The 22,065-nt window shown below is 49.6% G+C and overlaps 2 protein-coding genes across 2 annotated transcripts in view; one reads left to right on the top strand and one right to left on the bottom strand.

Moving 5' to 3' along the window:
* The window catches only part of LOC102682610 (CEA cell adhesion molecule 5), a 76,152-nt gene that overhangs the window by 46,788 nt on the left and 7,299 nt on the right, over positions 1 to 22,065 (bottom strand). The gene's annotated exons all lie outside the window — the stretch shown is intronic.
* Positions 1,442 to 13,566, top strand: LOC138225384 (carcinoembryonic antigen-related cell adhesion molecule 1-like). Its single transcript, XM_069185449.1, has 8 exons — positions 1,442 to 1,632; positions 5,263 to 5,541; positions 6,375 to 6,504; positions 9,850 to 9,875; positions 10,491 to 10,564; positions 11,975 to 12,022; positions 12,300 to 12,343; positions 12,704 to 13,566. The coding sequence occupies exons 1-8, from the start codon at positions 1,578 to 1,580 to the stop codon at positions 12,708 to 12,710; spliced, it is 663 nt and encodes a 220-aa protein (XP_069041550.1). The 5' UTR covers positions 1,442 to 1,577; the 3' UTR covers positions 12,711 to 13,566.

The raw sequence follows: 22,065 nt of genomic DNA, 5'->3' as shown, positions 1-22,065 counted from the left end.
TACTGTCAGTGACTCCAGCTCTGTTATTGACAGGTTACTGTGAGGTGTGTTGTGTGACAGGAGTGTGTTATACTGTCAGTGACTCCAGCTCTGTTATTGACAGGGTGCTGTGAGGTGTGTTGTGTGACAGGAGTGTGTTATACTGTCAGTGACTCCAGCTCTGTTATTGACAGGTTGCTGTGAGGTGTGTTGTGTGACAGGAGTGTGTTATACTGTCAGTGACTCCAGCTCTGTTATTGACAGGGTGCTGTGAGGTGTGTTGTGTGACAGGAGTGTGTTATACTGTCAGTGACTCCAGCTCTGTTATTGACAGGTTACTGTGAGGTGTGTTGTGTGACAGGAGTGTGTTATACTGTCAGTGACTCCAGCTCTGTTATTGACAGGGTGCTGTGAGGTGTGTTGTGTGACAGGAGTGTGTTATACTGTCAGTGACTCCAGCTCTGTTATTGACAGGGTGCTGTGAGGTGTGTTGTGTGACAGGAGTGTGTTATACTGTCAGTGACTCCAGCTCTGTTATTGACAGGTTGCTGTGAGGTGTGTTGTGTGACAGGAGTGTGTTATACTGTCAGTGACTCCAGCTCTGTTATTGACAGGGTGCTGTGAGGTGTGTTGTGTGACAGGAGTGTGTTATACTGTCAGTGACTCCAGCTCTGTTATTGACAGGGTGCTGTGAGGTGTGTTGTGTGACAGGAGTGTGTTATACTGTCAGTGACTCCAGCTCTGTTATTGACAGGGTGCTGTGAGGTGTGTTGTGTGACAGGAGTGTGTTATACTGTCAGTGACTCCAGCTCTGTTATTGACAGGGTGCTGTGAGGTGTGTTGTGTGACAGGAGTGTGTTATACTGTCAGTGACTCCAGCTCTGTTATTGACAGGGTGCTGTGAGGTGTGTTGTGTGACAGGAGTGTGTTATACTGTCAGTGACTCCAGCTCTGTTATTGACAGGGTGCTGTGAGGTGTGTTGTGTGACAGGAGTGTGTTATACTGTCAGTGACTCCAGCTCTGTTATTGACAGGGTGCTGTGAGGTGTGTTGTGTGACAGGAGTGTGTTATACTGTCAGTGACTCCAGCTCTGTTATTGACAGGGTGCTGTGAGGTGTGTTGTGTGACAGGAGTGTGTTATACTGTCAGTGACTCCAGCTCTGTTATTGACAGGGTGCTGTGAGGTGTGTTGTGTGACAGGAGTGTGTTATACTGTCAGTGACTCCAGCTCTGTTATTGACAGGGTGCTGTGAGGTGTGTTGTGTGACAGGAGTGTGTTATACTGTCAGTGACTCCAGCTCTGTTATTGACAGGTTGCTGTGCCCAGAGTACAGGTATATTCCCTCCAGGCCCTGTGGTTGGAGTTGTGGGAGGCAGTGTCTGGTTCCACACAACCATCAATCCTTCTACAACACAGATAGTGGCAGTAACCTGGAGGTTTGGCACCACTCCTGCATCCCCCACTGTGGTCAGCTGGGTCTCTGGTACTGAACGTCCAGCCCCAGGGTACGCAGGCAGAGTCAGTGTGAACGGGTCCACTGGAGCTCTGCAGCTCAGAGGACTGACAGCTGCAGACAACGGGACCTATTCTGTCAACATGGTCACAGCTGCAGCAGATACACTGGCTGGACTGGTGACACTGAACGTGTTCGGTGAGTAACTGGGACCTCTCAGCCTGGAGTCTTACAGGTGTTTGCTGGTGTTTGACAGGCATTAGATCACCATGTGTAACTACTGTGTGGCAGACCATAATAGACATTTTATATATAGAATATGTGAGTATAAAAATATATAAATATCCTCAATGAGCTCCTGAATATGAAACAATAATTATTACCTTATTGCCTGATTTCCCAGAAGTTTTGTTTTAAATCCAAGCAGCTATGTTTAACACACAGAGAAACGTACAAAAACATACAAATAGTACATATAAACATTATATTAAAGTAAACTTATTAAATAAAAATAAAAAATAAACAATCTCTATGACAATTGTGCAGCGACGACATCGACTTTCAGACCCAAGCCCTCGAAATGTGCTCCTTTTTCATCAACAGAGGATACCCCAGCAGTGTGATTGACAGGGCCCCTGCCCGAGCCAAAAACACCCCTCGGACCATCAACCCGATCAGGAACTCCCACCATAACAACCGCATTCCTCTGGTGCTTCCCTACCACCCCAACACACTTCACATCCCCAGGACCATTAACCACAACCTTTCCATCCTACAGGATGATCCCTCCATTGGGGCCCTCTTTTCTGATCGCCCCATCATCTCATATCGCCGACCACCTAATCTGTGTAACCTCCTTGTTCACAGCTCCCTCGACCGCCCTCAGAACCATCCACACCGGGCACTTTCCCCTGCAACAGAGCTCGCTGCATCACCTGCAAGTACACATCCACCACCACACTCATTCAAGGCCCCTCAGGACAATTCCGCATCACCCAGAGGGCATCTTGTACCTCCAGCAGCCTTATTCACTGGATCTCTCTCAGTAAATGCCCAGTTTCTCTCTACAGTGGAGAAACAGGAAGGAGACTCGGAGACCGCTTCAGAGAACACGTCAGGGCTGTGAAGATTAAAGATCTCTCCAAGCCCACTGTTTCTCATCTCACCTCTGACGGCCACGACCACTCTAATCTCTCCGTCTGTGTTCTCAAAGACGGTTTTCCCAACTCATACATCAGAAAGACCACCGAAACCAAAATAATTCTGCAGCTAGGATCACACATTCTCCCTTCTCTTAACGACAGACTACTCTTCTTTTACATTTTCTCCATTGATTGGAAGTTTCATTTCACACCTCTCTGCACCCATTCTGACTTCACACCTCTTGATTGGCCTCTCTGTCTGTCCCCTGCTCCCGCCTCTCACTCCTCCTCCCTCCCAGCCTTTGTTCTCCTGCTACTGTACCTTCGCCTACTGCCCTGTCTCTCTCACACCTGAAGAAGGCTCCACGGCCGAAACGTTGTGTTCTCTTCCTTCTTTTATTCAGCATGGAATAAACCTGTTACTTATTAAAAATAAATATAACATCTCAGAGGTGACCAGAGCCAGAGGAGGCTCACAGAGTTATTCACTAGAGTGCATTCAGAATAATCTACATGTACATGCAGTGACCTGGACTGTGATCCCTCTCTCCAGGACTGTTCGGGAAATCTGGTCCCAGCAGTTGGTGGACGGTCTGACCTTTCAATTTCGAAGGGCGGGGTTGGGGACATGGGGGGAGACGGGGAAGGAATGCACACCCTGAGGTTTTGGGGGCTTGTACCCCTTGAACTCCCACGTCCCATAGTGTTCTTTAGCAACCACGTGGAATGGTGTCTTCGGCCATAGAAACAGCAGCCCACAGGGGTTAGTGGTTAGTACAGTATTGAGTGGTCAGGGCTCTGGTCTCAGTGCTCTGTGGTCAGGCTCGGTGTTCAGGTCTCAGTGCTCAGTGCCCAGGTCTCAGTGGGCAGTGGGCAGATCTCGGTGTTCAGTGCTCAGTGCTCAGTGTTTAGGTCTCAGTGCTCAGTGTCCAGGTCTCAGTGGGCAGTAGGCAGGTCTCGGTGTTCAGGTCTCAGTGCTCAGTGCCCAGGTCTCAGTGATCATGAACTACTTGCAGGCAGGTTCCTCTTCAGCAGAGTGGTGACGTGTGACTCATCAGCAGGCTGTAGCACTGAGTCCCCAGAGACAGAGACACAGCAGGGCTCCTGTGGAAGAGCAGGGTGTTGCTGCTGTTGGAATACTGTGGCAGTGGTGTGGGGGTCAGCTCTGCTGTTCCCCAGCTCCTGGGGCACCAGGCCATAAGAGCTGTCAGACAGTCCAGCCTGTTTGGAAGCTTGTAGCCAACTGACCTTCAGTGATCTCATCCAGCTGTTCCTTCGGAGAATCCAGGGTGTCGGCTTCAACAGCATGGCTGGGCAGTTTGTTCCACAGCCCCACCACCCACCACCACTACCTCCCAGTTGATTTCATCAGGTTCCCTTGTAGCCCCTTCTCTTCAAGAGGAGGATCCTGGGTCTGAGTGTGGCTCTGTCTGTGTGGAGTCTGCATGTTTGAGTGGGTTTCGGCCAGGGAACTTGGGATTCCTCCCACACCTCCTGGGGACAGGCTGGCTCGATTGTCGGGGTGCTGTTGGCAGATCTGGGTTGGTCTGTCCTCAGTCATGTGATCACAGTCCCGTCCTGGTAGCCTGCTCCTCTGGGATGGGCTCTGGCTTTCCGCACCCCTGACCGGGACAGTGGGTTTCTGGAAGCGGAATGGGAGACGAGCCGGTTACCGTCTGTTGTGCTGTGACCCCTGTGAGTGGTGCTGGAGAAGGGGCTGCAGGCCGAGGGGAGAGGCGGGAGGAGTTGAGTGGATGATGGATCCGGCACCAGCAGGACAAAGCTGCCTGTGACCTGCAGAGGCAGGGCTGGAGAGCAGCACCTTGGCAGGGATGAGGAGAGCTGGGGTAAGAGGCAGGGGCTCCCAGCGAGAAAGACTGTCGGACAGCGGCACTGGAGAGGGCTGGGGGCCTCGGAGGTGAGAGCGAGCTGGAGAAAGGGAGAAAAAGAACAATCCAGCTGGGAATCCAGCGAGGACAGCGAGTCCCTGCTGAATCGGAGCTCGGAGATTTAGGAAGAAGGTGTCTGAGAGGGCGAGTGTAAGGCCAGAGCTACTGTACCACTGCAAGCTGGAGCTCAATGTCAGAGCACTGAATCAGAGGGAAAAATGCCCTGAATGCCAGCTTACTTGCCGGATCGATGTTGGGATTGATCACCTGACTGAAAGACAGGGGGTCTTTGAGAATTGTGTCCTGACCGTGTTCTCCAGGGTTGAGAGGAGGGTGAGAGCCTGTCCGACTGTTTGGGTTGCCCAGGGCAACGTCAGGACAAGACTCCCAGCCAGAGTGTCACACTGTTGGCTTTGAAAACTGTGCTTGATAACAGGACAGATCTCAGTTTAGAAGAAGGCACACAGGCCATACTCATACACAGCTCTGATGTGCTCCAGACATGGGATCGAGAGATCTGAGCCTCCTGGGCATCAGTCACAGACCATAACTGGCTTGAGCTGTGAGAGCTTAGTGTCACTGGGATGTACAGCAGCCTGGAGAGACACACAGAACTAGTGTGAGGAAAATCACGCTGGAGACACACTTGAGCAGTCTCTGCACTGGACACAGTCTCTACACAGAGCTGGACACAGTCTCTACACAGAGCTGGACAGGCTCAATGTGTCCACTGACCACACTACCGCATTCACTGTAGATCCCTCACACTGTCCCCCTGTCTCTCTCTCTGACTGCAGCGCCAGTGTCCAATGTGACTGTCCAGGCCAACATCACTGACCCAGTGGAGTTCAATGACACTGTGAGGCTGAGCTGCAGTGCCTCGGGTTCGGTCCCCTCGTACCGATGGCTCAATGACTCCTCTGAGGTCACAGCTGGCCAGCGCTTCCAGCTGAGTGAGGACAATCGGACCCTGACCATATCCAGCGTGCTGAGGTCCGATCGGGGGCCCCTGTACTGCTTTGTGTCCAACTCATTCAGCAACGCCACCAGCCAGCCCGTCTATCTCAACGTCCTGTGTGAGTCTTTCCCTGATCCTGCCTGGGAGACCTGTGATGCTCCTGCCTGCATCACCCCTGGTCTCCATCTGCTTCTGCAGCTGCAGTGTCCACACTGAGTCCCAGCTGGGCTCTCTGTGTCTGTGTGCTGTGACCCAGCTGTGCTGCAGTGTCCACACTGAGTCCCAGCTGGGCTCTCTGTGTCTGTGTGCTGTGACCCAGCTGTGCTGCTCTGACACTGCTGTGTGTTCCAGATGGGCCTGAGGACACCAGCCTGACGCCCCCTGGACACATGTTCCCCGCAGGCTCAGGGCTCACTCTGTCCTGCTGGGCCCGGTCCAGCCCCCCAGCGCAGTACCGATGACCACACACTGACCTCACTGACCACACACTGAGTGAGACTGACCACACACAGAGTGACTCCCTGGCTGACCAGACACTGACCTGAGTGACCACACACAGAGGGGCCTGGTCTCTGCTGGAGTCCAGAGGAGAGGAGCTGCTCCACTGCGGCCCGGCCCACACTCTCACTGGACCCATCCAGGACCAGAACGAGTTAAAGGACCCAGCAGAGTCGGTCTTCAGCAGCTCAGCTGGGCAGTGTGATCCACACACACACCACCACTACTCTCTGTGTAAAGACGTGCCTCCTGTTCCCACTGCTACGCTACTGAGAGCACCCCCTCTGGAGGAGAAGGGAACTGCACAGAGCAGTGGTGGGAGTTGCCCGCTGTGTCAGAAGCAGACTCCTGGCAGGAGGGTGTAGGGGTGGGCTGGTGACCTGTGACCTCCCCTGTTGCAGTGTGTGTCTGTGTGCTGAGTCTGTGTCCCTCTGTCTCTCCCTCTCTCTGCAGCTCCGCCAGGAGGAGGAGGAGGAGGAGGGGGCTCTCTGAGCAGAGGAGCCATCGCTGGGATTGTGATCGCGGTGCTGGTGGCTGTGGGCCTCATCGTCGGACTCGTCTACTTCCTGATGACGAGACAGGGGTGAGTGTTCTCCCACTTCCACTGTCCACCTGGTCTAACAAGACTGGACCTGAACCACTGGACCAGCTGTCCTCCTGGTGTACAAGACTGGACCTGAACCACTGGACCAGCTGTCCTCCTGGTCTAACAAGATTGGACCTGAGCCACTGGACCAGCTGTCCTCCTGGTGTAACAGGACTGGACCTGAACCACTGGACCGGCTGTCCTCCTGGTGTACCAGGACTGGACCTGAACCTGTGAGACAGTGTAGGGTATAACAGAGTGTGAGAGTTGTGTGTGAGAGAGGGTTGTGTGGGAACTGAGTGTCTGAAAGAAGGTGTTTAAGAGTTGTGTATTGTGAGAGTGTGTATCAGAGTGTGTGTGAGAGTTGTGTGTGTGATCAGAGGAAGTGCAGTTTCCCCTTCACTGTACTGACACACTGTTACCACAGCCCCTCCTCTGTCTGTAACCCTCCTGCTGCTTCCTCTGTGTGATTCTCTCTGTGCAGAGCCTGCTGCAACACCAGTAGACACGCTGATACTGGAATAGACACGCTGATACTGGAATAGACATACTGATACTGGAATAGACACAGTGCTGGAATAGACACGCTGATACTGGAATAGACACGCTGATACTGGAATAGACACGCTGATACTGGAATAGACACGCTGACACTGGAATAGACATGCTGATACTGGAATAGACATGCTGACACTGGAATAGACACACTGATACTGGAATAGACACAGCTGGAATAGACACGCTGATACTGGAATAGACACACTGATACTGGAATAGACATGCTGATACTGGAATAGACATGCTGATACTGGAATAGACACGCTGACACTGGAATAGACACGCTGACACTGGAATAGACACACTGATACTGGAATAGACACAGCTGGAATAGACACGCTGATACTGGAATAGACACAGTGCTGGAATAGACACACTGATACTGGAATAGACACAGTGCTGGAATAGACACACTGATACTGGAATAGACACAGTGCTGGAACACGCTGATACTGGAATAGACACGCTGATACTGGAATAGACATGCTGATACTGGAATAGACACGCTGACACTGGAATAGACATGCTGATACTGGAATAGACACGCTGACACTGGAATAGACACACTGATACTGGAATAGACACAGCTGGAATAGACACGCTGATACTGGAATAGACACACTGATACTGGAATAGACACACTGATACTGGAATAGACACGCTGACACTGGAATAGACACACTGATACTGGAATAGAAATGCTGATACTGGAATAGACACACTGATACTGGAATAGACACGCTGATACTGGAATAGACACAGTGCTGGAATAGACACAGTGCTGGAACACACTTATACTGGAATAGACACAGTGCTGGAACACACTGATACTGGAATAGACACAGTGCTGGAACACGCTGATACTGGAATAGACACGCTGATACTGGAATAGACACGCTGACACTGGAATAGACATGCTGATACTGGAATAGATACGCTGACACTGGAATAGACACACTGATACTGGAATAGACACAGCTGGAATAGACACACTGATACTGGAATAGACACACTGATACTGGAATAGACACGCTGACACTGGAATAGACATGCTGATACTGGAATAGACATGCTGATACTGGAATAGACACGCTGATACTGGAATAGACATGCTGATACTGGAATAGACACGCTGATACTGGAATAGACACGCTGATACTGGAATAGACACGCTGATACTGGAATAGACACAGTGCTGGAATAGACACAGTGCTGGAACACACTTATACTGGAATAGACACAGTGCTGGAACACACTGATACTGGAATAGACACAGTGCTGGAATAGACACACTGATACTGGAATAGACACAGTGCTGGAACACACTGATACAGTACTGGAATAGACACAGGTATAGAATACACTGATATTAGAATAGAGACAGGGATAGAATACACTGATTTTAGAATAGACACAGGGATAGAATACACTGATATTAGAATAGAGACAGGGTTCAAATACACTGATATTAGAATAGACATGCTGATACTGGAATAGACACGCTGACACTGGAATAGACATGCTGATACTGGAATAGACACGCTGACACTGGAATAGACACACTGATACTGGAATAGACACAGCTGGAATAGACACGCTGATACTGGAATACACACTAAGATACTGGAATAGACACACTGATACTGGAATAGACACGCTGACACTGGAATAGACACACTGATACTGGAATAGAAATGCTGATACTGGAATAGACACACTGATACTGGAATAGACACGCTGATACTGGAATAGACACAGTGCTGGAATAGACACAGTGCTGGAACACACTTATACTGGAATAGACACAGTGCTGGAACACACTGATACTGGAATAGACACAGTGCTGGAACACGCTGATACTGGAATAGACACGCTGATACTGGAATAGACACGCTGACACTGGAATAGACATGCTGATACTGGAATAGATACGCTGACACTGGAATAGACACACTGATACTGGAATAGACACAGCTGGAATAGACACACTGATACTGGAATAGACACACTGATACTGGAATAGACACGCTGACACTGGAATAGACATGCTGATACTGGAATAGACATGCTGATACTGGAATAGACACGCTGATACTGGAATAGACATGCTGATACTGGAATAGACACGCTGATACTGGAATAGACACGCTGATACTGGAATAGACACAGTGCTGGAATAGACACAGTGCTGGAACACACTTATACTGGAATAGACACAGTGCTGGAACACACTGATACTGGAATAGACACAGTGCTGGAATAGACACACTGATACTGGAATAGACACAGTGCTGGAACACACTGATACTGGAATAGACACAGTGCTGGAATAGACACACTGATACTGGAATAGACACAGTGCTGGAACACACTGATACAGTACTGGAATAGACACAGGTATAGAATACACTGATATTAGAATAGAGACAGGGATAGAATACACTGATTTTAGAATAGACACAGGGATAGAATACACTGATATTAGAATAGAGACAGGGTTCAAATACACTGATATTAGAATAGACACAGGGTCCAAATACACTGATATTAGAATAGACACAGGGATAGAATACACTGATTTTAGAATAGACACAGGGATAGAATACACTGATTTTAGAATAGACACAGGGATAGAATACACTGATATTAGAATAGACACAGGGTCCAAATACACTGACACAGGGATAGAAAGAGCTCTAGAAGAAACAGAACACAGGAATAGCTGTGGGTGAGATGAGACGAGTCAGTGATCAGTAACTCTCAGTGTCTGTGTTGTCTTTACAGGAGCAGCCCCAGGGAGACCACTAACAGTAAGTGAGGCTGTCTGTCCCCCTGTCTGTCTCTCTCTCCTGTCTCTCTCTCACTTGTCTCCCCTCTCGTGCCTGCCTGTCTCTCTCTCACCTGTCTCTCCTCTCCTGCTTGTCTGTGTCTCTCTCCTCTGTCTCCCCTCTCCTGCCTGTCTGTGTCTCTCTCACCTGTCTCCCCTCTCTTCTCCTGTCTGTCTCTCTCTCACCTGTCTCCCTCTCGTGCCTGTCTGTCTCTCTCTCACCTGTCTCTCCTCTCCTGCCTGTCTGTGTCTCTCTCACCCGTCTGCCCTCTCTTCTCCTGTCTGTCTCTCTCTCACCTGTCTCTCCTCTCCTGCCTGTCTGTCTCTCTCTCACCTGTCTCTCCTCTCCTGTCTCTCTCTCTCCTGTATCCCCTCTCCTGCTTGTCTCTCCTCTCCCTGTCTGTCTCTCTCTCTCCTGTATCCCCCCTCCTGCCTGTCTATCTCTCTCTCCTCTGTCTCCCCTCTCCTGCCTGTCTGTGTCTCTCTCACCTGTCTCCCCTCTCTTCTCCTGTCTGTCTCTCTCTCACCTGTCTCCCTCTCCTGCTTGTCTGTCTCTCTCTCACCTGTCTCCCTCTCTGTGTCTGTGTTTCTCTGCCAGGCTCTGTGATGTATGAAAACTCTGAGGGGCTGAAGGATCACATGATGTACATGAACCTGCCTGCTGGTCACCAGGTCAGTCTGTCACACTGTAGCCACACTGACCACTGTCTAACTGTCCACACACCTGTCTCTCCTCTCCTGCCTGTCTCTCTCTCACACTGTAGCCACACTGACCACTGTCTAACTGTCCACACACCTGTCTCTCCTCTCCTGCCTGTCTCTCTCTCACACTGTAGCCACACTGACCACTGTCTAACTGTCCACACACCTGTCTCTCCTCTCCTGCCTGTCTCTCTCTCACACTGTAGCCACACTGTTAGACCGCTGTCTAACTGTCCACACACCTGTCTCTCCTCTCCTGCCTGTCTCTCTCTCACACTGTGCTCACTGTCAGCTGTCTGACTCTCCACACACCTGCCTGTCTGCAGACGAGAGGTCTATCAGGCTCCAGCTGGTTTTGTGGTGATCATGAGATAAGAGACCCAGCCTCTCAGACAATGGGCTGAGTGTGAGCAGGTTGTTCATGAACAGAGAGAGAGGACCTTGCTCTCTGTGCTCCAGTCCCTTCACCACACAGCACTGATACAGCAACTTCCTCATCCCTGCGGCAGGAGAGACCAGCTGGGAGACAGAGCTGTGGACCCCAACAACCCCTCACTGAGAGCTGTGAACCCCAACAACCCCTCACTGAGAGCTGTGAACCCCAACAACCCCTCACTGAGAGCTGTGGACCCCAACAACCCCTCACTGAGAGCTGTGAACCCCAACAACCCTTCACTGAGAGCTGTGAACCCCAACAACCCCTCACTGAGAGCTGTGGACCCCAACAACCCCTCACTGAGAGCTGTGAACCCCAACAACCCCTCACTGAGAGCTGTGAACCCCAACAACCCTTCACTGAGAGCTGTGAACCACAATAACCCCTCACTGAGAGCTGTGAACCCCAACCCCTCACTGAGAGCTGTGAACCCCAACAACCCCTCACTGAGAGCTGTGAACCCCAACAACCCTTCACTGAGAGCTGTGAACCCCAACAACCCCTCACTGAGAGCTGTGGACCCCAACAACCCCTCACTGAGAGCTGTGAACCCCAACAACCCCTCACTGAGAGCTGTGAACCCCAACAACCCTTCACTGAGAGCTGTGAACCACAATAACCCCTCACTGAGAGCTGTGAACCCCAACCCCTCACTGAGAGCTGTGAACCCCAACAACCCCTCACTGAGAGCTGTGAACCCCCACACTGGAAGTTATTCCACAGTAGTCTGGAATAATTGTTATAACACAGTGGCTCACGAGTGTGTGGCTGTGCTGCAGTCAGAGGAATAATTGTTATAACACAGTGGCTCACGAGTGTGTGACTGTGCTGCAGTCAGAGGAATAATTGTTATAACACAGTGGCTCACGAGTGTGTGACTGTGCTGCAGTCAGAGGAATAATTGTTATAACACAGTGGCTCACGAGTGTGTGACTGTATTGCAGAAGAAAGCAGCCCAGCCCAGTCCTGCAGCTCCAGAGAGCACCTACACTGTGAGTGTAACTGTGCCTTCTGTCTTCTCAATACCCCCAGCACCAGCACAGTCTGTCTGTCTGTCCCCCTGTCTGTCCCACCTAGTCTGTCTCCCTGACTGTTGTCTGTGTGTCTGTCTCACCTGGTCTCTGTCTCCCTGTCTGCCTGTCTCAACTGGTCTCTGTCTCCCTGTCTGTCTCACCTAGTCTGTCTGTCTCACCTGGTCTCTGTCTCCTTGTCTGTCTCCCTGTCTGCCTATCTCACGTGGTCTCTGTCTCCCTGTCTGTCTGCACACAGAGCCTACAGTTCCCAGACAACTCCACCTACGGCAACTTAAACAGGTCAGTGAGAATCCTCCTCCAATCAGAGGGTTCAGAATGTTCTCCTCGTCCAATCAGAGCGCTCTCTGAGATTCAAGCGATACCATGTCTGGGGAGGGTTCAGAATATATCTGCTAGCCAATAGGAAAACTGATATCCTCTCCATCCAATCAGAGTGCTCTACTTCTGTCCAATCAGGAGTCAATTAGATATACATCATTCGTTATCTAATCAGACCTTTTCTGATTGTTCGTCTGGTTCTTACAATATTCTTCCTATTTCTGTGAAACTGTTGTTTTTCAGGATGAGACTCTGTGCAGCATGTTCTGTCACAGGGTGTTAGTTAGTGTCTTAATTCCTCTCCCTCTGTCTCTCCTCCAGGTCCTGAAGATGGACAGTCTGTGCTCTGTCAGTGTGTCAGACAGTGCGTCTCTGGCACCCAGAGCACTGAGCCACTGTGTGTGTCTGTGAGCTCCTTGTAAAAGACTGCCAGGGTAAAAGCACAGTACAGTGCAGTAAATTGTACATTGAAATCAAAATAAAATCACATTATAGTGCATTGAATCCCATTGGCTAAATCCCAGATCAGGCTAAAAGCACAGTACAGAGCAGGAACGCCAAGTGAGATCAGGGTAAAAATCACAGTACACAGTAGTAAATCCCAGTGAGATCAGGGTAAAAGCACAGTACAGAGCAGTAAAGCCCAGTGAGATCATGGTAAAAGCACAGTACAGTGCAGTCAGCCCCAGTGTGATCAGGTTTAGGCACAGAGAGGTCGGTACAGTAACTCATGATACCAGCTGAGGGTGAGCCGGTCGGCTCAGGGTTCGAGCAGGGTGAGCCTGTGCTGAAGTATCACAGTGAACATCACCACAGTGTGGGCCTGTGTGCTGGGACTGTCTACTGTCAGGTGTGTGGACGAAAGAGCCACTTCCTGCTCCCCAACTCGATTTCCTGTCCTGCCAGTGCTGCCCCACTGTCCCTCCCAGCACTGGGCCTGTCCCAGCCTGAGCACAGTGTCACTGGTCACTCACTGGTCACAGGTCAGAGTGGTCTGGATAGGCCTGGGGCCAAAGTCTAATTCCTCCTGACAGAACTTATTTATTTTGAACAGAGCTATAAATGTATAGGATATGTGCATGATGTATATCTCCATCTCCAAGAATGTCCTTGATGTTCTTATAAATATTTTTGTATTTGTGTCCTTAAACACGAATAAAGTTTCTACTGGTGTTTGTCCATCAGTGTGTCTCTGTGTCTGTAAACTGTACCTCAGCGGTGTTGTGAGAACAAGACAAGATGTCCACCTACATTCACAAAGAACCTAATCGCGTTGTTTTCACGTAAGAGCACTGTAAGAGCACTTTACTTAACTGGTTCTGCTCTTTACTGCTCTGCTCCTACTGCATTCCTAGTGTACCCACATCTACTGTCTCCTCATTGTGCTTATCTTGTGTATTTTGTATTGTTCTTATTGTCGTTCTGTACAGCAGTTTGAAAAGCTACTTTTAAAGGTGCTATATAAAATAAAGTTTATTATTATGTAAATATTGTAAAAACGGGTGGATCGTGACATTTTTAAGAATTTAGATACAAGTCCAAATATTTTACATGAAAATAAAATATTTCCGAGGTCTTCGTGTGTGAGACAGTAGTTTCCAATGTTGTTTTGTAGATGTGTCAAAAAACACCTTCCTGCTTCTGGTTCAGCTCTCCGAAGTTGCCTTGCATGAAATAGATATTACAAGACCATTCTTGTCCCACAGGAAGTTGAAGTTTTTAAATAAGAGGCTTGAAACATTAAACTCCTCTTGATTTGCATGTTTATTTAAAAATGACACAGTGAGGAACTGATGACTTCTTCAGATGTATAAAATATTGACATGGCTAAAGTTAGCTTTTTAAGGCTAAACTCTTGTGATGACGGTATGATATCAGAGACAAATGTAATTTTCCTGTTCACACAGACGCACAGAAGATACTGGTATTAAATGCAAAATCAGCCCCCCCCCCCACCGGTCAGAGAAACACAACTGCAGACATTGTTATCCTCTCAGATAGTGACGCAGGATTTGAACTCTCCACACGGGGTCGCTAGCGGTCAAGGTCGCTGTGCGTGTGATCACCAGAAAGGGAAGTCCAGTACAGTATCTCCGGACCGCACGCAGCCGCGAAGCTGCTTTCAACGGCGCGATCGCAGGTGTATTATAATGGACAGATGATAATGAGTGGACAATCATGAGAAGACAGATATCTGAATCTATATTCTCATGTGAAGAGAGATCTGATGGGGTTGATGAGATCAGAATGTCATTACTGAAACAGACTGATGAGATATAAATACAGAGCTATAATTCTGAAGTAACCTTCTCACAAATGTTCAATTGATAAACAGTATTAAAATTATCATCTGGGCCTGGGAATTTCACTGATCATGTACAGATAGTTCTCAATTTCAGAACCACCGGCCAGCATGATGGGGATGAAGACCTTAAAGATGAGGATGGTGATGATGGTGATGAAGACCATGGCTGGACAGCAGCTGTATTGCCCTGCAATTCACAGTGAGCCTGTCCAGTACCTGGAGGGGAGACTCCTGGGAAAGCTGAGGCTGCTGCTGGAAGATGTGTGAGTGGGACCAGTAGGGGGCGCTCACCCTGCGGTCCGTGTGGGTCCTAATGCCCCACTATAGTGACGGGGACACTAGACTGTAACAATACTGTAAAAGGCGCCGTCCTTGGGCTGAGCCATAACACTGAGGTCCTGACTCTCTGTGGTCATTAACAATCCCAGGGTGTTTCTCTAAAAGAGTAGGGGTGTTACCCCAGTGTCCTGGTCACATTTCCCCCTGGCCTTTACCAGTCACGGCCTCTGTGTGGTGTGTGGGGAGCGTACTGGCGCACTATGGCTGCCGTCGCATCAATCAGGTGGGGGTACACACTGGTGGGGGTGGAGGGGATCCCCAGGACCTGTGAAGAGCTTTGAGGAGTGTCCAGAACAGCGCTGTGTACAGTAAGCGTGAGGAATGATTATTTATGATGATGGTGATGAAGATAATACACCTGTGATGAGAGCAGTGTGATCTTCTCGCCACACGGTGGCAGTGCAGTCCAATGGCTCTGATACAATATTCCTCTTGCTGCCTGTTGCTCTCTGGTCCAGGTAGTTTCGTGAGACCCGTAGGCAGATGATCGATAAGGGCGGTGCTGTCTGTCACCGGGCGCACGGCTGGTACCTGCGGGTCACGCGTGTCTGCGCACCGCGGTCTTCACGGCTGGGGGCCGTGGGGGGTCGTCACGGGTCACTGCGCGCGGACAGCTCCGTGAAGTTGTCCCCCGTTACAAACAGCTCAGCCGGTGAAACCCACCGCTCTCGTTAGCGCTGCGATCGCGCCGTTGAAAGCAGCTTCGCGGCTGCGTGCGGTCCGGAGATACTGTATAAGGACTTCCGTTTCCGGTGATCACACGCACAGCGACCTTGACCGCTAGCGACCCCGTGTGGAGAGTTCAAGTCCTGCGTCACTGGCTGAGAGGATAACAATGTCTGCAGTTGTGTTTCTCTGTCCGGTGGGGCGGCTGATTTTGCATTTTATACCAGTATAAGATAAGTTCACCTTTGTCGTGTATGTGCTATAACACGAACTACTTAAAGACACAAAGTAACAGGAGGCGAGGGCTATGTTGCAGGTTCCTCTTCTCATTTACTGGACTGCCCGGAACTTCCTTCCAATTACACAGTACATTTAATATAGCCTCCAAGGAGGTATACATCGCCAAAGGAAATAGATCCAGCGAGCAATTCTACATACATTACAACTTTATTGGCCATATACAGTTTCTTGCATGAGGAATTTGTCTTTTCGCAGACCCCAGCTTGCTCTCCATGAGACACACAGACAGGGAGAGAAGCTGGGGGTCAGAGCGCAGGGTCAGCCATTTATACAGCGCCCCTGGGGCAGCTGGGGTGAAGGGCCTTGCTCAGGGGCCCAACAGAGTAGGATTCCTCTGCCAGCTGCAGGATACAAACCGGCAACCTTCCGGCCACAGATCCTGAGCCACAGAGCCACCACACCACTCCGGATCAGCTGTGTGTTTGTGTGAACAGGAAAAGTAATGCAACTCAAGGGCGTTTAAGGTTTTGGACCTATTTTTCGAGGCACTTCTTTAAAAAGGGTAGAATGAGCAACTTCCTGTAGCACAACCATGGTCTTGTAATATCTATTTCACTCAAGGCAAATTCAGAGATGTGAAAAAGCAGAAGGAAATTGTGAAATGTGACAAAAAGAAGGGGCTGTACTAAGTTGACCCAGGTGGTTCGTAACACATCTACAAAACAACATTGGAAACTACTGTCTCACACAGGCAGACCTCAGAAATATTTGAAAATATTTTTATTTTCACGTAAAATAATTTAACTTATATCTAAGTTCTTAAAAAACGTCATTATCCATGTGTTTGCATAATAATAAACTGTATTTTATATAGCAGCTGATGGAGCCCACTTGGAGAATCTATGTGTTACTCTGTACCCATATAGTGGGAGGAGCTGTGAACTCCTGCTGAATCCACATGCTGAACTCTGACCGGCACCCTTGCTTAAGCACAGATGCTTTCCCCAATGTTCTGAACCCCAAATGATGAATATTTCCCCAAATGGTGAATGTTTCCACTAAACTCCTGCTGAGAAAGGATGTTTAAGCGCTGTCTGAGTCCTGGAGTGTCGTGAGAAAGTTACCTCAAAGACAGGAGGGGGAGGGTGTAGAGAAACTTATATATAGCATAGAGCCATATCCCCTTTGAGCTATGATAGGTACTATAACTATTATGGTGCTTATTGTGGTTCCTTGTATGCATACAATAAAGCTTGGATGGACGAATGAACACTTCAGGCTTGAATCTCTTGGTTTCTACACACCTTTAAAAGTAGCTTTTCAAACTGCTGTACAGAACGACAATAAGAACAATACAAAATACACAAGATAAGCACAATGAGGAGACAGTAGATGTGGGTACACTAGGAATGCAGTAGGAGCAGAGCAGTAAAGAACAGAACCAGTTAAGTAAAAAGAACCAGTTAAGTAAAGTGCTCTTACAGTGCTCTTGCATGAAAACAATGCGGTTAGGTCACACGATTAGGTTCTTTGTGTATGTAGGTGGACATCTTGTCTTGTTCTCACAACACTGCTGATGTACAGTGTACAGTTTACAGACACAGAGTCAGACTGTGTACGAACAGAAGTAGAAACGGTATTAATGTTTAAGGACACAAAAATAATCATGCACATATCCTATAAATTTATAACTCTATATAAATAAAGTGTCAGGAGGAACTAGAGTTTGGCCACAGGCCTGTCCAGAACACTCTGGTCTAATGGTCTGTGCTTTTACTCTGCTCTCACTGTGATTTACTGCACTGCACTGTGCTTTTACTCTGCTCTCACTGTGATTTACTGCACTGCACTGTGCTTTTACTCTGCTCTCACTGTGATTTACTGCACTGCACTGTTCTTTTATTCTGAACTCACTGTGATTTACTGCATTGCACTGTACTTTTACTCTGATCTCACTGTGATTTACTGCACTGCGCTTTTACCTTGGTTTTACTGGGCTTTACCTCACTGAACTTTACTTTTATTCTGATATAACTGTAATTTACTGCACTGTACTGTGCTTTTACCCTGGCAGTCTTTTACAAGGAGCTCACAGACACACACAGTGGCTCAGTGCTCTGGGTGTCAGAGACGCACTGTCTGACACACTGACAGAGCACAGACTGTCCATCTTCAGGACCTGGAGGAGAGACAGAGGGAGGGGAATTAAGACACTAACTAACACCCTGTGACAGAACATGCTGCACAGAATCTCATCCTGAAAAACAACAGTTTCACAGAAATAGGAAGAATATTGTAAGAACCTTCTGTTTGGATTAGGAAGATGCTCAGACGAACGATCAGAAAAGGTCTGATTGGATAATGAATGCTGTATATCTAATCGACTTCTGATTGGACAGAAGTAGAGCACTCTGATTGGATGGAGAGGATATCAGTTTTCCTATTGGCTAGCAGATATATTCTGAACCCCCCCACCCACCCTAGACATGGTATCTCTTGAATCTCAGAGAGCGCTATGATTGGACGAGGAGAACATTCTGAACCCTGTGATTGGAGGAGAATTCTCACTGACCTGTTTAAGTTGCCATAGGTGGAGTTGTCTGGGAACTGTAAGCTCTGTGCAGACAGACAGGGAGACAGAGACCAGGTGAGACAGACAGACTAGGTGAGACAGACAGGGAGACAGAGACCAGGTGAGACAGACACACAGACAACAGTCAGGGAGACAGACTAGGTGGGACAGACAGGGGGACAGACAGACAGACTGTGCTGGTGCTGGGGTTATTGAGAAGAGAGAAGGCACAGTTACACTCACAGTGTAGGTGCTCTCTGGAGCTGCAGGACTGGGCTGGGCTGCTTTCTTCTGCAATACAGTCACACACTCGTGAGCCACTGTGTTATAACAATTATTCCTCTGACTGCAGCACAGTCACACACTCGTGAGCCACTGTGTTATAACAATTATTCCAGACTACTGTGGAATAACGTCCAGTGTTGGGGTTCATAGCTCTCAGTGAGGGGTTGTTGGGGTTCACAGCTCTCAGTGAGGGGTTGTTGGGGTTCACAGCTCTCAGTGAGGGGTTGTTGGGGTTCACAGCTCTCAGTGAGGGGTTGTTGGGGTTCACAGCTCTGACTCTGTAAGGAGTATTGTACCCCCAGTGTTGGGGTTCACAGCTCTCAGTGAGGGGTTGTTGGGGTCCACAGCTCTGTCTCCCAGCTGGTCTCTCCTGCCGCAGGGATGAGGAAGTTGCTGTATCAGTGCTGTGTGGTGAAGGGACTGGAACAGGAAGGTCCTCTCTCTCTGTTCATGAACAACCTGCTCACACTCAGCCCATTGTCTGAGAGGCTGGGTCTCTTATCTCATGATCACCACAAAACCAGCTGGAGCCTGATAGACCTCTCGTCTGCAGACAGGCAGGTGTGTGGAGAGACAGACAGCTGACAGTGAGCACAGTGCGAGAGAGAGACAGGCAGGAGAGGAGAGACAGGTGTGTGGACAGTTAGACAGTGGTCAGTGTGGCTACAGTGTGACAGACTGACCTGGTGACCAGCAGGCAGGTTCATGTACATCATGTGATCCTTCAGCCCCTCAGAGTTTTCATACATGACAGAGCCTGGCAGAGAAACACAGACACAGAGAGAGGGAGACAGGTGAGAGACAGACAGGCAACCAGGAGAGGAAGACAGGTGAGAGAGAGACAGGCAGGCAGGAGAGGGAGACAGGTGAGAGAGAGACAGACAGACAGCTGTACCTGACAGACAGACAGATAGGAGAGGGAGACAGGTGAGAGAGAGACAGACAGACAGGGAGAGGAGAGACAGGTGAGAGAGAGACAGGCAGAGAGAGAAGAGAGGAGAGACAGGTGTGAGAGAGACAGACAGGAGAGGAGAGACAGGTGAGAGAGAGACAGACAGGAGGACAAACAGCCTCACATACTGTTAGTGGTCTCCCTGGGGCTGCTCCTGTAAAGACAAGACAGACACTGAGAGTTACTGATCACTGACTCGTCTCATCTCACCCACAGCCATTCCTGTGTTCTGTTTCTTCAAGAGCTCTTTCTATCCCTGTATCAGTGTATTTGAACCCTGTCTCTATTCTAATATCAGTGTATTCTATCCCTGTGTCTATTCTAATATCAGTGTATTCTATCCCTGTGTCTATTCTAATATCAGTGTATTCTATCCCTGTCTCTATTCTAATATCAGTGTATTCTATCCCTGTGTCTATTCTAATACTGTATCAGTGTGTTCCAGCACTGTGTCTATTCTAATATCAGTGTATTCTATTCCAGTATCAGTGTGTCTATTCCAACACAGTGTCTATTCCAGTATCAGTGTTCGGGTCCAGTCTTGTTACACCAGGAGGACAGCTGGTCCAGTGGTTCAGGTCAATTCTTGTTAGACCAGGAGGACAGTGGAAATGTGAGAACACAAACAGCAGTGTCTCTCCCTGCCCTGAACAGCAGCAGGGCCGGGTGTCCAGCAGTGTCCGCAGCTGGGGTCCGGACAGGGGTCTCCGCAGAAGATACACACCCTCAGAGGGAAGTTAGAGGTTCCACAGAAAAATAAGTCAGCGTTTCAAATGACAGCCAGCCAGGAGAGAGGGAGACTCCCAGACTGTCAGGACACAGGTACCAGGAAGAGACAGTCAAGAGGAGCAGAGAGGAGAGGAGAGCAGAGGGCTGAGATCCAGGGAGATCGTTAACACGGGTCACTATCACCATCACCATCAGCATCACCTGCAGCTGCAGTGCGACTCTCAAACCCCTTCACAAGATTACAATCAGAACTATCAACACACTGAACACTCACCCCTGTCTCGTCATCAGGAAGTAGACGAGTCCGGCGATGAGGCCCACAGCCACCAGCACCGCGATCACAATCCCAGCGATGGCTCCTCCGCTCAGAGAGCTCCCTCCTCCTCCTCCTCCTGGCGGAGCTGCAGAGAGAGGGAGAGACAGAGGGACACAGACTCAGCACACAGACACACACTGCAACAGGGGAGGTCACAGGTCACCAGCCCACCCCTACACCCTCCTGTCAGGAGTCTGCTTCTGACACAGCGGGCGACTCCCACCACTGCTCTGTGCAGTTCCCTTCTCCTCCAGAGGGGGCGCTCTCAGTAGTGTAGCAGTGGGAACAGGAGGCACGTCTTTACACAGAGAGTAGTGGTGGTGTGTGTGTGGATCACACTGCCCAGCTGAGCTGCTGAAGACCGACTCTGCTGGGTCCTTTAACTCGTTCTGGTTCTGGATGGGTCCAATGAGAGGACTCTCCAGTCCTTGAGCTCACAGGGTTGGTCGCTGTGCACTGATAGGTTCCTGCATCAGACTGCTGCAGGAGGTGAAAGGTCACTGTGCTGTTGTCACTAGAGAAGCTGATGCTGGGGCTCGGGGTCAGAGTCTGGCTCTCTTTCCTCCACTGTCTGGAGCTCACAGTGCCAGAGCCAAGAACTTCACAGAACACAGTCAGAGTCTTATTCAGCTCTGGCGTCTGGCCATCCTTCTGACCCACACGGACAGAAGATATCGGCCCTGAGGGCAGAACAGGAGAGTTAGAGAGGGGTCTGGCAGGACTGGGGTGTCACTCCTGGCCATGACTGAGGTCTCGGTGCTCTGGAGGTGAGGACGAGGCCTCACTGTGTTCTGACTGAGTTCTAGACCACTGAGGGCCTGGTCACCTGCTGATGTCCCACAGTCCTTGTGTACTGACCTGGAGTACAGCCGGAGTGCAGACTGTCCAGCTGTGTCCAGCTGCTGTGTGCACCCGCCCGCAGGGTCACACAACCAGGCCTGTCCAGACCACTCTGACCTGTGACCAGTGAGTGACCAGTGACACTGTGCTCAGGCTGGGACAGGCCCAGTGCTTGGAGGGACAGTGGGGCAGCACTGGCAGGACAGGAAATCGAGTTGGGGAGCAGGAAGTGGCTCTTTCAGCTCCTGTGCTTTTACCATGTTTATATTGTGCTTTTACCATGATCACAATGGACTTCACTGCAGTGTACCTTGATTTTACCCTGATCTCGCTGCAATTTACTGTACTGTGATTTCATCCTAGTTTCACTGATTTTACTTTGAACTTACACACACACTTGCTTGTCACAGACTACAGGAAACTCTGGTCAGGATGTCAC

Source organism: Lepisosteus oculatus, chromosome 27, assembly GCF_040954835.1.
Source record: "Lepisosteus oculatus isolate fLepOcu1 chromosome 27, fLepOcu1.hap2, whole genome shotgun sequence".
NCBI classification, from domain to species: Eukaryota; Metazoa; Chordata; class Actinopteri; order Semionotiformes; family Lepisosteidae; genus Lepisosteus; species Lepisosteus oculatus.
Note: the sequence above shows the minus strand (reverse complement) of the source record. Positions and strands in the feature narration are given on the sequence as shown.